Source organism: Eucyclogobius newberryi, unplaced genomic scaffold (genome assembly GCF_026437365.1).
Source record: "Eucyclogobius newberryi isolate DKJ021-1_F unplaced genomic scaffold, fEucNew1.0.hap1 SCAF_4, whole genome shotgun sequence".
Lineage (NCBI taxonomy): Eukaryota > Metazoa > Chordata > Actinopteri > Gobiiformes > Gobiidae > Eucyclogobius > Eucyclogobius newberryi.
The window spans coordinates 42196890-42216810 of record NW_027316056.1 but is presented as its reverse complement, the minus strand read 5'-3'; the positions used below and the strand labels follow the sequence as shown (position 1 = coordinate 42216810).

General features: G+C 51.9%; 2 protein-coding genes across 3 annotated transcripts in view; both read left to right on the top strand.

The window, feature by feature from the left end:
- The first annotated feature begins 644 nt into the window (after nucleotides 1-644).
- LOC140377889 (BTB/POZ domain-containing protein 3-like) lies at nucleotides 645-4751 on the top strand. Its single transcript, XM_072463498.1, has 4 exons — nucleotides 645-923; nucleotides 2245-2335; nucleotides 3098-3216; nucleotides 3288-4751. The coding sequence occupies exons 1-4, from the start codon at nucleotides 721-723 to the stop codon at nucleotides 4318-4320; spliced, it is 1446 nt and encodes a 481-aa protein (XP_072319599.1). The 5' UTR covers nucleotides 645-720; the 3' UTR covers nucleotides 4321-4751.
- Nucleotides 4752-5998: 1247 nt separating this feature from the next.
- LOC140377888 (3-ketoacyl-CoA thiolase A, peroxisomal-like) overlaps nucleotides 5999-19921 on the top strand; it is an 18251-nt gene continuing 4328 nt past the window's right edge. Inside the window, exons 1-6 of one of the 2 annotated variants that reach the window (XM_072463496.1) lie at nucleotides 5999-6252; nucleotides 6695-6788; nucleotides 8602-8659; nucleotides 9974-10053; nucleotides 13984-14026; nucleotides 16750-16905. In XM_072463496.1, coding sequence (XP_072319597.1) covers nucleotides 6067-6252; nucleotides 6695-6788; nucleotides 8602-8659; nucleotides 9974-10053; nucleotides 13984-14026; nucleotides 16750-16905 — 617 coding nt within the window. In that variant the 5' untranslated portion in view covers nucleotides 5999-6066. The remainder of the gene's footprint in view (nucleotides 6253-6694; nucleotides 6789-8601; nucleotides 8660-9973; nucleotides 10054-13983; nucleotides 14027-16749; nucleotides 16906-19921) is intronic. The other variant, XM_072463497.1, reaches the window with a different exon arrangement.

The window sequence follows — 19921 nt, the reverse complement described above, 5'->3', positions numbered from 1 at the left end:
AGGACTAGACCAGGTCTGGACCAGGTCTGGACCAGGACTAGACCAGGTCTGGACCAGGTCTGGACCAGGACTAAACCAGGACTAAACCAGGTCTGGACCAGGTCTGGACCAGGACTGGACCAGGTCTGGACCAGGACCAGGACTAAACCAGGTCTGGACCAGGACTAAACCAGGACTAAACCAGGACTGAACCAGGTCTGGACCAGGACTAGACTAGGTCTGGACCAAGTCTGGACCAGGACTAAACCAGGTCTGGACCAGGACTAAACCAAGTCTGGACCAGGACTAGACCAGGACTAAACCAGGTCTGGACCAGGACTAAACCAGGTCTGGACCAGGACTAAACCAAGTCTGGACCAGGACTAAACCAAGTCTGGACCAGGACTAAACCAAGTCTGGACCAGGACTAAACCAAGTCTGGACCAGGACTAAACCAAGTCTGGACCAGGAATAAACCAGGTCTGGACCAGGACTAAACCAGGTCTGGACCAGGACTAAACCAGGTCTGGACCAGGACTAAACCAGGTCTGGACCAGGACTAAACCAAGTCCAAGGTCAGAGCGGAGAACGTTCTGGACACATTAGTTTGTCGCTCTGTTTCGATCCTCAGGAAATGACATCATCATCAGGTTGTCTTCCCTCAGCAGAGTCAGTGTGTGTGGAGCCATGTGTCCGGGGCCCCTGCTCTGAGGGCCCCAGCGCCGAGGCCCCGGGCGGAGGATGGCAGGAGAGCTGTTCCCCTCCCAGAAGCCCCCCGAGAGCAGCAGCAGCAGCAGCAGCAGCAGCAGCAGCAGCAGCAGCAGCGTCCTGCAGACCCTCAGCCTCAGCATCAGCAGCTCCAGTGCAGCCTCCAGTGCAGCCAGCGGGGGCAGCGCAGGGGCAGGAAGCAGCTGGCAGGGCCTGTTCCCCACCATCAGGGAGAGGTAAGAACACCTACAGAGCACCTACAGAGCACCTACAGCACCCACAGAGCTCCATCAGGGAGAGGTAAGAGCTCAGAAAATCTTACAACAAACACAAAAAAGTACAAAAATGTGAAGAAAAAGCTAGCTTTAGCCATGCCCCTCACACACTAGGTTTAGACACGCCCCTCACACACACTAGCTTTAGCCACGCCCCTCACACACTAGGTTTAGACACGCCCCTCACACACACTAGCTTTAGCCACGCCCCTCACACACTAGGTTTAGACACGCCCCTCACACACACTAGCTTTAGCCACGCCCCTCACACACACTAGCTTTAGCCATGCCCCTCACACACACTAGCTTTAGCCACGCCCCTCACACACACTAGCTTTAGCCACGCCCCTCACACACACTAGCTTTAGCCACGCCCCTCACACACACTAGCTTTAGCCATGCCCCTCACACACACTAGCTTTAGCCACGCCCCTCACACACACTAGCTTTAGCCACGCCCCTCACACACACTAGCTTTAGCCACGCCCCTCACACACACTAGCTTTAGCCACGCCCCTCACACACACTAGCTTTAGCCACGCCCCTCACACACACTAGCTTTAGCCACGCCCCTCACACACACTAGCTTTAGCCACGCCCCTCACACACACTAGCTTTAGCCACGCCCCTCACACACTAGCTTTAGCCACGCCCCTCACACGCACTAGCTTTAGCCACGCCCCTCACACGCACTAGCTTTAGCCACGCCCCTCACACACTAGCTTTAGCCACGCCCCTCACACACACTAGCTTTAGCCACGCCCCTCAGACACACTAGCTTTAGCCACGCCCCTCACACACTAGCTTTAGCCACGCCCCTCACACACACTAGCTTTAGCCACGCCCCTCAGACACACTAGCTTTAGCCACGCCCCTCACACACTAGCTTTAGCCACGCCCCTCACACACTAGCTTTAGCCACGCCCCTCACACACACTAGCTTTAGCCACGCCCCTCACACACACTAGCTTTAGCCACGCCCCTCACACACTAGCTTTAGCCACGCCCCTCAGACACACTAGCTTTAGCCACGCCCCTCACACACTAGCTTTAGCCACGCCCCTCACACGCACTAGCTTTAGCCACGCCCCTCACACGCACTAGCTTTAGCCACGCCCCTCACACGCACTAGCTTTAGCCACGCCCCTCACACTCTCTAGCTTTAGCCACGCCCCTCACACACACTCGCTTTAGCCACGCCCCTCACACTCTAGCTTTAGGGGGGGATCGGGGCCGGTCTGGGGACCGCTCTGGTGTAAATGAGCTTGAACTGTGTTCACAGGAACTCGGTCATGTTCAACAATGAGATGATGGCAGACGTGCACTTTGTGGTGGGGCCTCCAGGAGGAACACAGAGGGTCCCGGGACACAAGGTACTGAACCTGAACCAGGACTAGGACTAGACCAGGACTAGACCAGGACCAGGCGGGGGTGAGGCGGGGTGACGAGGGGTGATGTGGGGGGTGAGGCGGGGTGACGAGGGGTGAGGCGGGGTGAGGCGGGGGTGGCGAGGGGTGAGGCTGAGTGAGGTGGAGTTAGACGGGGGTGACGAGGAGTGAGGTGGGGTGAGGAGGGGTGAGGAGGGGTGACGAGGGGTGAGGTGGAGTGACGAGGGGTGAGGTGGAGTGACGAGGGGTGAGGTGGAGTGAGGTTGTGTAAAACAAAAGTAGTTTCCTGCCGTAAAGTGTGGGCTTTACAGCAGTAAATGTTCATGTGTCACACGGAGGAGAGAGAATAATAATGGGCTCCAAATGTAAAGCGCTGATCAAACTATGAGAGCAACATGTGATCAATGATCTGGAGGCCACGCCCGGTTCCCATCGAGTCTGAAACCACGTGACCAGGACATCCCTGCTCCTAGCTCCTAGCTCCTAGCTCCTAGCTCCTAGCTCTTAGCTCTTAGCTCTTAGCTCTTAGCTCTTAGCTCTTAGCTCCTAGCTCCTAGCTCCTAGCTCTTAGCTCTTAGCTCTTAGCTCTTAGCTCTTAGCTCTTAGCTCCTAGCTCCTAGCTCCTAGCTCCTAGCTCTTAGCTCCTAGCTCCTAGCTCTTAGCTCTTAGCTCTTAGCTCTTAGCTCTTAGCTCTTAGCTCTTAGCTCTTAGCTCCAGCTCCTTGTCTGAAGTGTGTTGTCTCTGCAGTACGTTCTGGCTGTGGGCAGCTCTGTGTTCCATGCCATGTTCTATGGAGAACTGGCAGAAGACCAGGAGGAGATCCGGATCCCTGACGTGGAGCCGCCTTCTTTCCTGGCCATGTTGAAGTAGGTCGGAGCGTGCGCCGCTCGGGACAGATGAATAAACGTGTTAAGAACTGTTGCTCTTGTTTCCTCAGGTACATTTACTGTGACGAGATCGACCTTTGCGCAGACACCGTTTTGGCGACTCTTTACGCTGCAAAGAAGTACATCGTCCCTCACTTGGCGCGCGCCTGCGTGAACTTCCTGGAGACGAGCCTGAGTGCCAAGAACGCCTGTGTGCTTCTGTCTCAGAGCTGTTTGTTCGAGGAGCCCGAGCTGACGGAGCGGTGCTGGGAGGTGATCGACGCTCAGGCCGAGCTGTCACTCAAGTCTGAGGGTTTCTGTGACATCGACACGGCGACGCTGGAGAGCATCCTGCAGCGCGAGACGCTCAACGCCAAAGAGATGGTGGTGTTCGAGGCAGCGCTGAGCTGGGCCGAGGCCGAGTGCGGGCGCCAGGACCTGGAGCCCAGCATCGAGAACAAGAGGCGGGTCCTGGGCAAAGCCATCTACATGATCCGCGTGCCCACCATGGGCCTGGACGACTTCGCCAACGGAGCGGCGCAGTCCGGCGTCCTCACGCTCACCGAGACCAACGACATCTTCCTCTGGTACACGGCGGCCAACAAACCCGAGCTCCTGTTCTGCACCAAACCTCGCAAAGGCCTGGCGCCGCAGCGCTGCCACCGCTTCCAGTCCTGCGCCTACCGCAGTAACCAGTGGCGGTACAGGGGGCGCTGCGACAGCATCCAGTTCGCCGTGGACAAGCGCGTGTTCATCGCCGGCTTCGGTCTGTACGGCTCCAGCTGCGGCTCGGCCGAGTACAGCGCTCGCATCGAGCTGAAGCGCCAGGGCGTGGCCATGGCACATCGACTCATCAAGTACTTCTCCGACGGCTCGTCCAGCACGTTCCCCGTGTTCTTTGACCATCCGGTCCAGATCGAGGCCGACACCTTCTACACGGCCAGCGTCGTCCTGGACGGAAACGAGCTCAGCTACTTCGGACAAGAAGGAATGACCGAGGTCCAGAGCGGCAGGGTCACCTTCCAGTTCCAGTGTTCTTCTGACAGCACCAACGGCACCGGAGTGCAGGGGGGCCAGATCCCAGAGCTCATCTTCTACGCCTGACCCCTGACCTCTGACCCTTCTGACCGCACCGGAGTGCAGGGGGGCCAGATCCCAGAGCTCATCTTCTACGCCTGACCCCTGACCTCTGACCCTTCTGACCGCACCGGAGTGCAGGGGGGCCAGATCCCAGAGCTCATCTTCTACGCCTGACCCCTGACCTCTGACCCTTCTGACAGCACCGGAGTGCAGGGGGGCCAGATCCCAGAGCTCATCTTCTACGCCTGACCCCTGACCTCTGACCCTTCTGACCGCACCGGAGTGCAGGGGGGCCAGATCCCAGAGCTCATCTTCTACGCCTGACCCCTGACCTCTGACCCTTCTGACCGCACCGGAGTGCAGGGGGGCCAGATCCCAGAGCTCATCTTCTACGCCTGACCCCTGACCTCTGACCCTTCTGACAGCACCGGAGTGCAGGGGGGCCAGATCCCAGAGCTCATCTTCTACGCCTGACCCCTGACCTCTGACCTCTTTACCACACCTGTAGGTGGGACTTTCTCAGTCTTAAACAAACTGAAGTGTTTCTGTAAAAAACATGAGACTTTTCCTTTTCAAAGACTAAAAATGATCCAAACCTTTTTTCTAATTTAAATGTTACATTATTATTATTATTATTATTATTATTATTATTAACCTGAAATATATATTTTTAAATGACATTTCAATGTTTTTGTGAAAATCTGGGAAGGCAGCGCTTGATCTTAGACCTGGTTTAGACCTGGTTTAGACCTGGTTTAGACCTGGTTTAGTCCTGGTTTAGACCTGGTTTAGTCCTGGTTTAGACCTGGTTTAGACCTGGTTTAGACCTGGTTTAGTCCTGGTTTAGACCTGGTTTAGTCCTGGTTTAGACCTGGTTTAGACCTGGTTTAGACCTGGTTTAGACCTGGTTTAGTCCTGGTTTAGTCCTGGTTTAGACCTGGTTTAGACCTGGTTTAGACCTGGTTTAGTCCTGGTTTAGACCTGGTTTAGACCTGGTTTAGTCCTGGTTCAGACCTGGTTTAGACCTGGTTTAGTCCTGGTTCAGACCTGGTTTAGACCTGGTTTAGTCCTGGTTCAGACCTGGTTTAGACCTGGTTTAGTCCTGGTTTAGACCTGGTTTAGTCCTGGTTTAGACCTGGTTTAGACCTGGTTTAGTCCTGGTTTAGACCTGGTTTAGACCTTGTTTAGTCCTGGTTTAGTCCTGGTTTAGACCTGGTTTAGACCTGGTTTAGACCTGGTTTAGACCTTGTTTAGACCTGGTTTAGACCTGGTTTAGACCTGGTTTAGTCCTGGTTTAGACCTGGTTTAGTCCTGGTTTAGACCTGGTTTAGACCCGGTTCTGGTTTAGTCTCTTGTCTGTTTGTCTGGATCTGAATGTGAGATTGTGGCCTTAAACTGTGTTAAATAAAAACATATTTTACTCATTTCAAGTGTAATTTGATCTTATTCTTATCCAAAACAATCCTTCAAGTACTTCAAGTACTTCAAGTACTTCACGGCAGTTTGTCTTTTGTATTCTCTTATTATAATAGATCAGTCTGACCATATTTTTCAACGTCATTAAAACATGTATAAATAAAATAAATCGAGATGAATAAATGACAAATATAATCAAGAGAATATTCAATAAACAAATGCGGGGTTTTTCGCGTTTGTAGTTTGTCCCTTTGCGCGCTCCGTCATGTAAACAAACCAGAGTCCACTTCCGCCTCAGCTTCCTGCTTCCAGGTTCTGGTTCTGGTTCCTCTCTACGCCGCTTCTCTGTGGAACATGCACCGGCTCCAGGTCCTCTCGGGACACCTCCGTCCTCCAGGCCTGTCCCCGGGGCCCGGAGCAGCTTCACCCGGGATCAGGAGCTCCGAGTGCGGCGCCGCGGCCTCCGAAAGCCCCGACGACGTGGTGATCGTCCACGGACTGAGGACCGCGATCGGGAAGGCCAAAAGAGGCTCTTTCAAGGTCCTGGTTTAGACCTGGTTTAGTCCTGGTTTAGTCCTGGTTTAGACCTGGTTTAGTCCTGGTTTAGACCTGGTTTAGTCCTGGTTTGGACCTGGTTTAGTCCTGGTTTAGTCCTGGTTTAGTCCTGGTTTAGTCCTAGTTTAGACCTGGTTTAGTCCTGGTTTGGACCTGGTTTAGTCCTGGTTTAGTCCTGGTTTAGTCCTGGTTTAGTCCTAGTTTAGACCTGGTTTAGTCCTGGTTTAGTCCTGGTTTAGACCTGGTTTAGTCCTGGTTTAGACCTGGTTTAGACCTGGTTTAGTCCTGGTTTAGTCCTGGTTTAGTCCTGGTTTAGACCTGGTTTAGACCTGGTTTAGTCCTGGTTTAGTCCTGGTTTAGACCTGGTTTAGACCTGGTTTAGACCTGGTTTAGACCTGGTTTAGACCTGGTTCATTGTTTGTTTCAGGACACGACTCCAGACGAGCTGCTCAGTGCTGTGATGAAAGCCGTTCTCTCAGACCTCAACCTGAGTCCAGACAAACTGGGAGACATCTGTGTGGGTAAGAACTGGAGCGGGACTAAAGCGGGACTAAAGCGGGACTAAAGCGTGACTAAAGCGGGACTAAAGCGTGACTAAAGCGTGACTAAAGCGGGACTAAAGCGGGACTAAAGCGGGACTAAAGCGGGTCTAAAGCGGGACTAAAGCGGGACTAAAGCGTGACTAAAGCGGGACTAAAGCGGGACTAAAGCGGGACTAAAGCGGGACTAAAGCGGGACTAAAGCGGGTCTAAAGCGGGACTAAAGCGGGACTAAAGCGGGACTAAAGCGGGACTAAAGCGGGACTAAAGCGGGTCTAAAGCGGGACTAAAGCGGGACTAAAGCGGGACTAAAGCGGGTCTAAAGCGGGACTAAAGCGGGTCTAAAGCGGGACTAAAGCGGGACTAAAGCGGGTCTAAAGCGGGACTAAAGCGGGACTAAAGCGGGTCTAAAGCGGGACTAAAGCGGGACTAAAGCGGGACTAAAGCGTGACTAAAGCGTGACTAAAGCGTGACTAAAGCGTGACTAAAGCGGGACTAAAGCGGGTCTAAAGCGGGACTAAAGCGGGACTAAAGCGGGTCTAAAGCGGGACTAAAGCGGGTCTAAAGCGGGACTAAAGCGGGACTAAAGCGGGACTAAAGCGGGTCTAAAGCGGGTCTAAAGCGGGACTAAAGCGGGACTAAAGCGGGTCTAAAGCGGGACTAAAGCGGGACTAAAGCGGGACTAAAGCGGGTCTAAAGCGGGACTAAAGCGGGACTAAAGCGGGACTAAAGCGGGACTAAAGCGGGTCTAAAGCGGGACTAAAGCGGGTCTAAAGCGGGACTAAAGCGGGACTAAAGCGGGTCTAAAGCGGGTCTAAAGCGGGACTAAAGCGGGACTAAAGCGGGTCTAAAGCGGGACTAAAGCGGGACTAAAGCGGGACTAAAGCGGGTCTAAAGCGGGACTAAAGCGGGACTAAAGCGGGTCTAAAGCGGGACTAAAGCGGGACTAAAGCGGGTCTAAAGCGGGACTAAAGCGGGACTAAAGCGGGACTAAAGCGGGTCTAAAGCGTGACTAAAGCGTGACTAAAGCGTGACTAAAGCGGGACTAAAGCGGGACTAAAGCGGGACTAAAGCGGGACTAAAGCGGGACTAAAGCGGGTCTAAAGCGGGACTAAAGCGGGTCTAAAGCGGGACTAAAGCGGGACTAAAGCGGGACTAAAGCGGGTCTAAAGCGGGACTAAAGCGGGACTAAAGCGGGTCTAAAGCGGGACTAAAGCGGGACTAAAGCGGGACTAAAGCGGGTCTAAGCGGGACTAAAGCGGGACTAAAGCGGGACTAAAGCGGGTCTAAAGCGGGACTAAAGCGGGACTAAAGCAGGTCTAAAGCAGGTCTAAAGCAGGTCTAAAGCAGGACTAAAGCAGGACTAAAACAGGTGTAAAGCAGGACTAAAGCAGGACTAAAGCAGGACTAAAGCAGGTCTAAAGCAGGACTAAAGCAGGACTAAAGCAGGACTAAAGCAGGTCTAAAGCAGGTCTAAAGCAGGACTAAAGCAGGACTAAAACAGGTGTAAAGCAGGACTAAAGCAGGACTAAAGCAGGACTAAAGCAGGTCTAAAGCAGGACTAAAGCAGGACTAAAGCGGGACTAAAGCGGGACTAAAGCGGGACTAAAGCGGGTCTAAAGCGGGACTAAAGCAGGTCTAAAGCAGGTCTAAAGCAGGACTAAAGCAGGACTAAAGCGGGACTAAAGCGGGACTAAAGCGGGACTAAAGCGGGACTAAAGCGGGACTAAAGCAGGTCTAAAGTGGGTCTAGAGCGGGAGCTGCTTTAATCGTGTCTCATGTTCTTTGTGTTCAGGTAACGTGCTTCAGCCTGGAGCCGGCGCCGTCATGGCCCGAGTCGCCCACTTCCTCAGGTCAGAGCCTCAGGTCAGAGCCTCAGGTCAGAGCCTCAGGTCAGAGCCTCAGGTCAGAGCTTCAGGTCAGAGCCTCAGGTCAGAGCTTCAGGTCAGAGCTTCAGGTCAGAGCCTCAGGTCAGAGCCTCAGGTCAGAGCTTCAGGTCAGAGCCTCAGGTCAGAGCCTCAGGTCAGAGCTTCAGGTCAGAGCCTCAGGTCAGAGCCTCAGGTCAGAGCCTCAGGTCAGAGCCTCAGGTCAGAGCTTCAGGTCAGAGCCTCAGGTCAGAGCCTCAGGTCAGAGCCTCAGGTCAGAGCCTCAGGTCAGAGCCTCAGGTCAGAGCCTCAGGTCAGAGCTTCAGGTCAGAGCCTCAGGTCAGAGCCTCAGGTCAGAGCCTCAGGTCAGAGCCTCAGGTCAGAGCTTCAGGTCAGAGCCTCAGGTCAGAGCCTCAGGTCAGAGCCTCAGGTCAGAGCCTCAGGTCAGAGCCTCAGGTCAGAGGCAGATAGTGCATTGACGTCTAGAAACGCTCAAACATGGGAAAGAATCAATCTAAAAGTGATGTGTCCTGGAGACGCCCGTCACTATGGCAACGTCACATACATATGGGAATAAGTGTGGACCAGTGTGGGCCAATAGAACTCCTCACCCTCTCATCTCCTCTTCCTCGCTTCCTCTCCTCCTCTTCCTCTCCTCCTCTCCCCCCTCTTCCTCTCTTCCTCTCTTCCTCTCCTCTCTTCCTCGCTTCCTCCTCTTCCTCTCTTCCTCTCTTCCTCTCTTCCTCTCCTCTTCCTCTCCTCCTCTCTTCCTCTCCTCCTCTCCTCTCTTCCTCTCCTCCTCTCCTCCTCTTCCTCTCCTCCTCTCCCCCCTCTTCCTCTCTTCCTCTCTTCCTCTTCCTCTCCTCTTCCTGGCTTCCTCTTCTCCTCTTCCTCTCTTCCTCTCTTCCTCCTCTCCTCCTCTCCTCTCCTGCTCTCCCCCCTCTTCCTCTCTTCCTCTCCTCTCTTCCTCGCTTCCTCCTCTTCCTCTCTTCCTCTCTTCCTCTCCTCTTCCTCTCCTCCTCTCCTCTCTTCCTCTCCTCTTCCTCTCCTCCTCTCCTCCTCCTCCTCCTCCTCTTCCTCTCCTCCTCTCCTCTCTTCCTCTCCTCTTCCTCTCCTCTCCTCCTCCTCCTCTTCCTCTCCTCTCTTCCTGGCTTCCTCTCCTCCTCTTCCTCTCCTCCTCTCCCCCCTCTTCCTCTCTTCCTCTCTTCCTCTCCTCCTCTCCTCCTCTTCCTCTCCTCCTCTTCCTCTCCTCCTCTTTTTTTTTTATCTGTGCCTGATACTCTTGGTTCTTGGTTCTTACAGTGAGTTCCCTGATAAGGTTCCTGTCTACACCGTGAACCGTCAGTGCTCCTCTGGCCTTCAGGCGCTGCTCAACATCGCAGGTACCACACTGTCACCATGGTTACCACACTGTCGCCACACTGTCACCATGGTCACCACACTGTCACCATGGTCACCACACTGTCACCATGGTTACCACACTGTCGCCACACTGTCACCATGGTTACCACACTGTCACCACACTGTCACCATGGTCACCACACTGTCACCACACTGTCACCATGGTCACCACACTGTCACCATGGTTACCACACTGTCACCATGGTCACCACACTGTCACCATGGTTACCACACTGTCACCATGGTTACCACACTGTCGCCACACTGTCACCATGGTTACCACACTGTCACCACACTGTCACCATGGTCACCACACTGTCACCACACTGTCACCATGGTCACCACACTGTCACCATGGTTACCACACTGTCACCATGGTCACCACACTGTCACCACACTGTCACCATGGTCACCACACTGTCACCACACTGTCACCATGGTCACCACACTGTCACCACACTGTCACCACACTGTCACCATGGTCACCACACTGTCACCACACTGTCACCATGGTCACCACACTGTCACCACACTGTCACCATGGTCACCACACTGTCACCACACTGTCACCACACTGTCACCACACTGTCACCATGGTCACCACACTGTCACCACACTGTCACCATGGTTACCACACTGTCACCATGGTTACCACACTGTCACCATGGTCACCACACTGTCACCATGGTTACCACACTGTCACCATGGTCACCACAATGTCACCATGGTTACCACACTGTCACCATGGTCACCACACTGTCACCATGGTCACCACACTGTCACCATGGTCACCACACTGTCACCATGGTCACCACACTGTCACCATGGTTACCACACTGTCACCATGGTCACCTCACCATGGTCACCACACTGTCACCATGGTCACCACACTGTCACCATGGTCACCACGGTCACCACACTGTCACCATGGTTACCACACTGTCACCATGGTCACCACACTGTCACCATGGTCACCACACTGTCACCATGGTCACCACACTGTCACCATGGTTACCACACTGTCACCATGGTCACCACACTGTCACCATGGTCACCACACTGTCACCATGGTCACCACACTGTCACCATGGTCACCACACTGTCACCATGGTTACCACACTGTCACCATGGTCACCACACTGTCACCATGGTCACCACACTGTCACCATGGTCACCACACTGTCACCATGGTTACCACACTGTCACCATGGTCACCACACTGTCACCATGGTTACCACACTGTCACCACACTGTCACCATGGTCACCACACTGTCACCACACTGTCACCACACTGTCACCACACTGTCACCATGGTCACCACACTGTCACCATGGTTACCACACTGTCACCATGGTTACCACACTGTCACATACTTTTACATTTTCAGTTAAAATGAATCAATTTGATCATAATTATTTTTCATAGCCAATATTGTATTGAGTAATTAAGTACGAATGTATTAATAACTGGCTTTAGTCATTTTCTCCTGGCACAGTTTCATCACATCATCATTTTATAGCATTACAACCTCAACATTTGACTCTTACTTTAGCGGCTGGACCACATTAAAGTCTGAACATCTCTGGGGGGGGCCCCCAGACCCCCCTGTTCATTCATTTAAACTGCTCATGTGGCTGTCGACCCTTAACGCCCACAAATACGCCCAAAAACATATGTGGGACGTGTGTTATTTGTTCAGGGAGTAGAGGTGATGTCAGCGGAATACCAAGTTGCATTGTGGGATTTAAGTGATCAATATTTGAGCTTGTGAGGTGTTGAGAATAAACTAACTGGCAAACAGATGCCCTGGAGTTTTGGTGCTTTGTTTGTGTTGAAGAAAGTTCCATATGTGAATTGTTTACTGACAATGGCAATAAAACTGATTCTGATGACGTGGTGAGGGGCCCCCAAAAATGTTTTCGCTTAGGGCCCCCTGAAGGCTTGGGCCGGCCCTGCACACATGGTGATGTGAGAGAGAGGGGACGCAAACTCAAACCCGCTCATCTCTAACTGAGGCTGCACAGGGGCCCGGGACAGGGGCCCGGGACAGGGGCCCGGGACAGGGGCCCGGGACAGGGGCCCGGGACAGGGGCCCGGGACAGGGGCCGCACACTGTTCACTCCAAAGTTTCACGTCAGAGGTTCTGGACGAGACGGCGCTCGTCCGGACCGGATCTCCGCCTCTTCGTGACCCGGGGCACAGGGGCCCCTCCCCGGCCTCACCTGCAGCTGACACTACGGGGCTGGTGTAAATGTGAAGCTCATTATGCTTCATTCACACATATTGTGCGCGGGGCAGAGCTCTCGTCGCCTCCAGCCTGATCGAACTAACGTGACAGAATCGTGTGAGAGAAGTTCAAAACCTGGAGAGTCTTGTTGAGTTTGCAGTTTCTTTACATCGTCAAGAAGTTTCTTCTTTCTTTTTTCGGCACCGGGGACATATTCCTCTGGACATGAGGACCACGTTGTGTTGTGTTTATGTTTTGCTCTCGTTCTCCTCGTGCACGATGAAGTTGACCAATCAGAGCAGGTTTGGTGTCTTGGTTGCCAGATTGTCATTACAAATAAATGTGATTTGTGCCTTATAGGTTACAGTTGTGTCGCTGTAGCACGAGTGGCTCACGCTGCACTTGCACTCCTCATTAGACGGGTTGCCAGATTGGGGGCCCTATTAACGCCTCGGGGCCCTAAGCGGCTGCTTAGTTCGCTTATAGGCTGGGCCGGCCCTGACTGTCACCACACTGTCACCATGGTTACCAACATTGTCACCATGGTTACCACACTACCACACTGTCACCGCGGTTACCACACTGTCACCATGGTTACCACACTACCACACTGTCACCATGGTTACCACACTGTCACCATGGTCACCACACTGTCACCATGGTCACCACACTGTCACCATGGTCACCACACTACCACACTGTCACCATGGTCACCACACTGTCACCATGGTCACCACACTGTCACCATGGTCACCACACTACCACACTGTCACCATGGTTACCACACTGTCACCATGGTCACCACACTGTCACCATGGTCACCACACTGTCACCATGGTTACCACACTGTCACGATGGTTACCACACTGTCACCATGGTCACCACACTGTCACCATGGTTACCACACTACCACACTGTCACTATGGTCACCACACTGTCACCATGGTCACCACACTGTCACCATGGTTACCACACTGTCACGATGGTTACCACACTGTCACCATGGTCACCACACTGTCACCATGGTTACCACACTACCACACTGTCACCATGGTCACCACACTTCACCATGGTTACCACACTGTCACCATGGTTACCACACTGTCACCACACTGTCACCACACTGTCACCATGGTTACCACACTACCACACTGTCACCATGATCACCACACTGTCACCATGGTTACCAACATTGTCACCATGGTTACCACACTACCACACTGTCACCGTGGTTACCACACTGTCACCGTGGTTACCACACTACCACACTGTCACCATGGTTACCACACTACCACACTGTCACCATGGTTACCACACTGTCGCCATGGTTACCACACTGTCGCCTGTCACCATGGTTACCAACACCTGTCACCATGGTTACCACACTACCACACTGTCACCGTGGTTACCACACTGTCACCATGGTTACCACACTACCACACTGTCACCATGGTTACCAACACTATCACCATGGTTACCACACTGTCGCCTGTCACCATGGTTACCAACACCTGTCACCATGGTTACCACACTACCACACTGTCACCGTGGTTACCACACTGTCACCGTGGTTACCACACTACCACACTATCACCATGGTTACCTCAGATCTTCTCACAAGTGCTGCAGTTTGAGTGAAACAGTGACGCATCTGAACATTTCCCATGATGCCTTGTGTTTCAGGAGCCATCCGCAGTGGCACCGTGGACCTGGGCCTGGCCTGTGGGTGTGTGTCTCGTGTGTGTGTGTCTCGTGTGTGTGTGTCTCGTGTGTGTGTGTCTCGTGTGTGTGTGTCTCGTGTGTGTGTGTCTCGTGTGTGTGTGTCTCGTGTGTGTGTGTCTCGTGTGTGTGTGTGTCTCGTGTGTGTGTGTCTCGTGTGTGTGTCTCGTGTGTGTGTGTGTCTCGTGTGTGTGTGTGTCTCGTGTGTGTGTGTGTCTCGTGTGTGTGTGTGTCTCGTGTGTGTGTGTGTGTCTCGTGTGTGTGTGTGTCTCGTGTGTGTGTGTGTCGTGTGTGTGTGTGTCTCGTGTGTGTGTGTCTCGTGTGTGTGTGTCTCGTGTGTGTGTGTCTCGTGTGTGTGTGTGTGTCTCGTGTGTGTGTGTCTCGTGTGTGTGTGTCTCGTGTGTGTGTCTCGTGTGTGTGTCTCGTGTGTGTGTCTCGTGTGTGTGTGTCTCGTGTGTGTGTCTCGTGTGTGTGTCTCGTGTGTGTGTGTCTCGTGTGTGTGTCTCGTGTGTGTCGTGTGTGTGTGTGTCGTGTGTGTCTCGTGTGTGTGTGTGTCTCGTGTGTGTGTGTCTCGTGTGTGTGTCTCGTGTGTGTGTCGTGTGTGTGTGTCTCGTGTGTGTGTGTCTCGTGTGTGTGTGTCTCGTGTGTGTGTCTCGTGTGTGTGTCTCGTGTGTGTGTCTCGTGTGTGTGTGTGTCTCGTGTGTGTGTGTCTCGTGTGTGTGTCTCGTGTGTGTGTCTCGTGTGTGTGTGTCTCGTGTGTGTGTGTCTCGTGTGTGTGTGTCTCGTGTGTGTGTGTCTCGTGTGTGTGTGTGTCTCGTGTGTGTGTGTGTCTCGTGTGTGTGTGTGTCTCGTGTGTGTGTGTCTCGTGTGTGTGTGTGTCTCGTGTGTGTGTGTGTCTCGTGTGTGTGTGTGTCTCGTGTGTGTGTGTGTCTCGTGTGTGTGTGTGTCTCGTGTGTGTGTCTCGTGTGTGTGTGTCTCGTGTGTGTGTGTCTCGTGTGTGTGTGTCTCGTGTGTGTCTCGTGTGTGTGTGTGTCTCGTGTGTGTGTGTGTGTCTCGTGTGTGTGTGTGTCTCGTGTGTGTGTGTGTCTCGTGTGTGTGTGTGTCTCGTGTGTGTGTGTGTCTCGTGTGTGTGTGTGTCTCGTGTGTGTGTGTCTCGTGTGTGTGTGTCTCGTGTGTGTGTCTCGTGTGTGTGTGTCTCGTGTGTGTGTGTCTCGTGTGTGTGTGTCTCGTGTGTGTGTGTCTCGTGTGTGTGTGTGTCTCGTGTGTGTGTGTGTCTCGTGTGTGTGTGTCTCGTGTGTGTGTGTCTCGTGTGTGTGTGTCTCGTGTGTGTGTGTGTGTCTCGTGTGTGTGTGTGTGTCTCGTGTGTGTGTGTGTGTCTCGTGTGTGTGTGTGTGTCTCGTGTGTGTGTGTGTCTCGTGTGTGTGTGTCTCGTGTGTGTGTGTGTGTCTCGTGTGTGTGTGTGTCTCGTGTGTGTGTGTGTCTCGTGTGTGTGTGTGTCTCGTGTGTGTGTGTGTCTCGTGTGTGTGTGTCTCGTGTGTGTGTGTCTCGTGTGTGTGTGTCTCGTGTGTGTGTGTCTCGTGTGTGTGTGTCTCGTGTGTGTGTGTCTCGTGTGTGTGTGTGTCTCGTGTGTGTGTGTGTCTCGTGTGTGTGTGTGTCTCGTGTGTGTGTGTGTGTCTCGTGTGTGTGTGTCTCGTGTGTGTGTGTCTCGTGTGTGTGTGTCTCGTGTGTGTGTGTCTCGTGTGTGTGTGTGTGTCTCGTGTGTGTGTGTGTGTCTCGTGTGTGTGTGTGTCTCGTGTGTGTGTGTGTCTCGTGTGTGTGTGTCTCGTGTGTGTGTGTCTCGTGTGTGTGTGTCTCGTGTGTGTGTGTCTCGTGTGTGTGTGTCTCGTGTGTGTGTGTCTCGTGTGTGTGTGTGTGTCTCGTGTGTGTGTGTGTGTCTCGTGTGTGTGTGTGTGTCTCGTGTGTGTGTGTGTCTCGTGTGTGTGTGTCTCGTGTGTGTGTGTCTCGTGTGTGTGTGTCTCGTGTGTGTGTGTCTCGTGTGTGTGTGTGTGTCTCGTGTGTGTGTGTGTGTCTCGTGTGTGTGTGTCTCGTGTGTGTGTGTGTGTCTCGTGTGTGTGTGTGTGTCTCGTGTGTGTGTGTGTGTCTCGTGTGTGTGTGTCTCGTGTGTGTGTGTCTCGTGTGTGTGTGTCTCGTGTGTGTGTGTGTGTCTCGTGTGTGTGTGTGTGTCTCGTGTGTGTGTGTGTGTCTCGTGTGTGTGTGTGTGTCTCGTGTGTGTGTGTCTCGTGTGTGTGTGTGTGTCTCGTGTGTGTGTGTGTGTCTCGTGTGTGTGTGTGTCTCGTGTGTGTGTGTGTCTCGTGTGTGTGTGTGTCTCGTGTGTGTGTGTGTCTCGTGTGTGTGTGTGTCTCGTGTGTGTGTGTGTCTCGTGTGTGTGTGTGTCTCGTGTGTGTGTGTGTCTCGTGTGTGTGTGTGTCTCGTGTGTGTCTCGTGTGTGTGTGTGTCTCGTGTGTATTTCAATTCAATTTATTTTTGTCAGGCCCAAAATCACAACAACAGTCGCCTCTGAGGCCGAATCAACAATGTCTGTGGTGGCGAGAGACGATGTCCCAGAGTCCTCTGTCCCCTCTGTCCTTAGCTCCTCCCTCTGTCCTTAGACCCTCCCTCTGTCCTTAGCTCCTCCTCCTGCAGGAAAAACTACAAAAAACCTCCTTGAGACAAAGTATGTCCCTGTGTTAGTTCCAGTGAAGGAGGATGTGACTCTCACAGACGTGAGACACTGGAGCTGGAGACACTCTTCAGGCTGTTGAGGGACCGTCCACACGGGGCAGGGACACTTCACCAGGAGAGGGACATCTGGGTCCACAGGTCCTCAGGAGTGAGACAAAGAAGGAGGTGAACAGTTTGGAAGTGGAATTAAAAATTAAATATTGTTTGATAGAATAAGTCAGAAGAAGTTGCTGCTAGGGCAGCGGAGCTGAAGCTGTGGGTTTCTGTTTCTGTTATAACTGGTCTGAACCCTGCTGTGGTGGGCTCTGAACCCTGCTGTGGTGGGCTCTGAACCCTGCTGTGGTGGGCTCTGAACCCTGCTGTGGTGGGCTCTGAACCTGCTGTGGTGGGCTCTGAACCCTGCTGTGGTGGGCTCTGAACCCTGCTGTGGTGGGCTCTGAACCCTGCTGTGGTGGGCTCTGAACCTGCTGTGGTGGGCTCTGAACCCTGCTGTGGTGGGCTCTGAACCCTGCTGTGGTGGGCTCTGAACCTGCTGTGGTGGGCTCTGAACCCTGCTGTGGTGGGCTCTGAACCCTGCTGTGGTGGGCTCTGAACCCTGCTGTGGTGGGCTCTGGACCCTGCTGTGGTGGGCTCTGGACCCTGCTGTGGTGGGCTCTGAACCCTGCTGTGGTGGGCTCTGAACCCTGCTGTGGTGGGCTCTGAACCCTGCTGTGGTGATCACATAAGTTATTGTCCTGTAGGGGGCGACAAAGCTGTTTTACTACAAATTTTCCAAGGATTTTAGAGACAAATGGAAGATTTGGAATAGGTCTGTAACCTACTTTCACGTTTGTGTTTCACGTGTGTTTCACGTGTGTTTCATGTTTCACGTGTGTTTGTGTTTCACGTGTGTTTGTGTTTCATGTTTCACGTGTGTTTCACGTGTGTTTCACGTGTGTTTCACGTGTGTTTGTGTTTCACGTGTGTTTGTGTTTCATGTTTCACGTGTGTTTGTGTTTCACGTGTGTTTCACGTGTGTGTTTCACGTGTGTTTCATGTTTCACGTTTCACGTGTGTTTCATGTTTCACGTGTGTTGTGTGTTTCACGTGTGTGTTTCACGTGTGTGTTTCATGTTTCACGTTTCACGTGTGTTTCACGTTTCACGTGTGTTTCATGTTTCACGTGTGTTTCATGTTTCACGTGTGTTTCACGTTTCACGTGTGTTTCATGTTTCACGTGTGTTTCACGTGTGTTCCATGTTTCACGTGTGTTTCATGTGTGTTTCACGTGTGTGTTTCATGTTTCACGTTTCACGTGTGTTTCATGTTTCACGTGTGTTTCACATGTGTTTCATGTTTCACGTGTGTTTCACGTGTTTCACGTGTGTGTTTCATGTTTCACGTGTGTTTCACATGTGTTTCACGTGTGTTTCGTGTTTCACGTGTGTTTCGTGTTTCACGTGTGTTTGTGTTCCACGTGTGTTTCACGTGTGTGTTTCATGTTTCACGTTTCACGTGTGTTTCATGTTTCACGTGTGTTTCACATGTGTTTCATGTTTCACGTGTGTTTCATGTTTCACGTGTGTTTCACGTGTGTTTCATGTTTCACGTGTGTTTCATGTTTCACGTGTGTTTCATGTTTCACGTGTGTTTCACGTGTGTTTCACGTGTGTGTTTTATGTTTCACGTGTGTTTCATGTTTCACGTGTGTTTCACGTGTGTTTCACGTGTGTTTCATGTTTCACGTTTGTTTCATGTTTCACGTGTGTTTCACGTGTGTTTCATGTTTCACGTGTGTTTCACGTGTGTTTCACGTGTGTTTCATGTTTCACATGTGTTTCACGTGTGTTTGTGTTTCACGTTTCACGTGTGTTGTGTGTTTCACGTGTGTTTCACGCGTGTGTTTCACGCGTGTTCCATGTTTCACGTGTGTTTCATGTGTGTTTCACGTGTGTGTTTGTGTTTCACGTGTGTTTCATGTTTCACGTTTCACGTGTGTTTCATGTTTCACGTGTGTTTCACGTTTCACGTGTGTTTCATGTTTCACGTGTGTTGTGTGTTTCACGTGTGTTCCATGTTTCACGTGTGTTTCACGTGTGTTTCACGTGTGTGTTTCATGTTTCACGTTTCACGTGTGTTTCATGTTTCACGTGTGTTTCACATGTGTTTCATGTTTCACGTGTGTTTCATGTGTGTGTTTGTGTTTCACGTGTGTGTTTCATGTTTCACGTTTCACGTGTGTTTCATGTTTCATGTGTGTTTCACGTGTGTGTGTTTCACGTGTGTTTCACGTGTGTGTTTCATGTTTCACGTGTGTTTCACATGTGTTTCATGTTTCACGTGTGTTTCATGTTTCACGTGTGTTTGTGTTTCACGTGTGTTTCATGTTTCACGTGTGTTTCATGTTTCACGTGTGTTTCATGTTTCACGTGTGTTTCACGTGTGTTTCACGTGTGTTTCATGTTTCACGTTTGTTTCATGTGTGTTTCATGTTTCACGTGTGTTTCATGTGTGTTTCACGTGTGTGTTTGTGTTTCACGTGTGTTTCACGTGTGTGTTGTGTGTTTCATGTTTCACGTGTGTTTCATGCGTGTGTTTTCCATGTTTCACGTGTGTTTCATGTGTGTTTCACGTGTGTTTGTGTTTCACGTGTGTTTCACGTGTGTGTTTCATGTTTCACGTGTGTTTCATGTTTCACGTGTGTTTCACATGTGTTTCATGTTTCACGTGTGTTTCACGTGTGTTTCATGTTTCACGTGTGTTTCACGTGTGTTTCATGTTTCACGTGTGTTTCATGTTTCACGTGTGTTTCACATGTGTTTCATGTGTGTGTTTCATGTTTCACGTGTGTTTCACATGTGTTTCATGTTTCACGTGTGTTTCACGTGTGTTTCATGTTTCACATGTGTTTCACGTGTGTTTCACGTGTGTTTCACGTGTGTTTCACGTGTGTTTCATGTTTCACGTGTGTTTCATGTTTCACGTGTGTTTCACATGTGTTTCATGTTTCACGTGTGTTTCATGTTTCACATGTGTTTCATGTTTCACACGTGTTTCATGTGTGTTTCACGTGTGTGTTTCATGTTTCATGTGTGTGTGTTTCAGGTGTGTTTCATGTTTTCACGTGTGTGTGTTTTGTGTGTGTTTCATGTTTCACGTGTGTGTTTCACGTGTGTGTTTCATGTGTGTTTCATGTTTCATG

Bases quoted from the DNA above. Each gene is read 5' to 3' on its own strand.
- LOC140377889 (XM_072463498.1), top strand. From the start codon at position 721: ATGGCAGGAGAGCTGTTCCCCTCCCAGAAGCCCCCCGAGAGCAGCAGC. The intron at 924-2,244 runs GTAAGAACACCT...CTGTGTTCACAG, and splicing joins TTCCCCACCATCAGGGAGAG to GAACTCGGTCATGTTCAACA. The intron at 2,336-3,097 runs GTACTGAACCTG...TTGTCTCTGCAG, and splicing joins AGAGGGTCCCGGGACACAAG to TACGTTCTGGCTGTGGGCAG.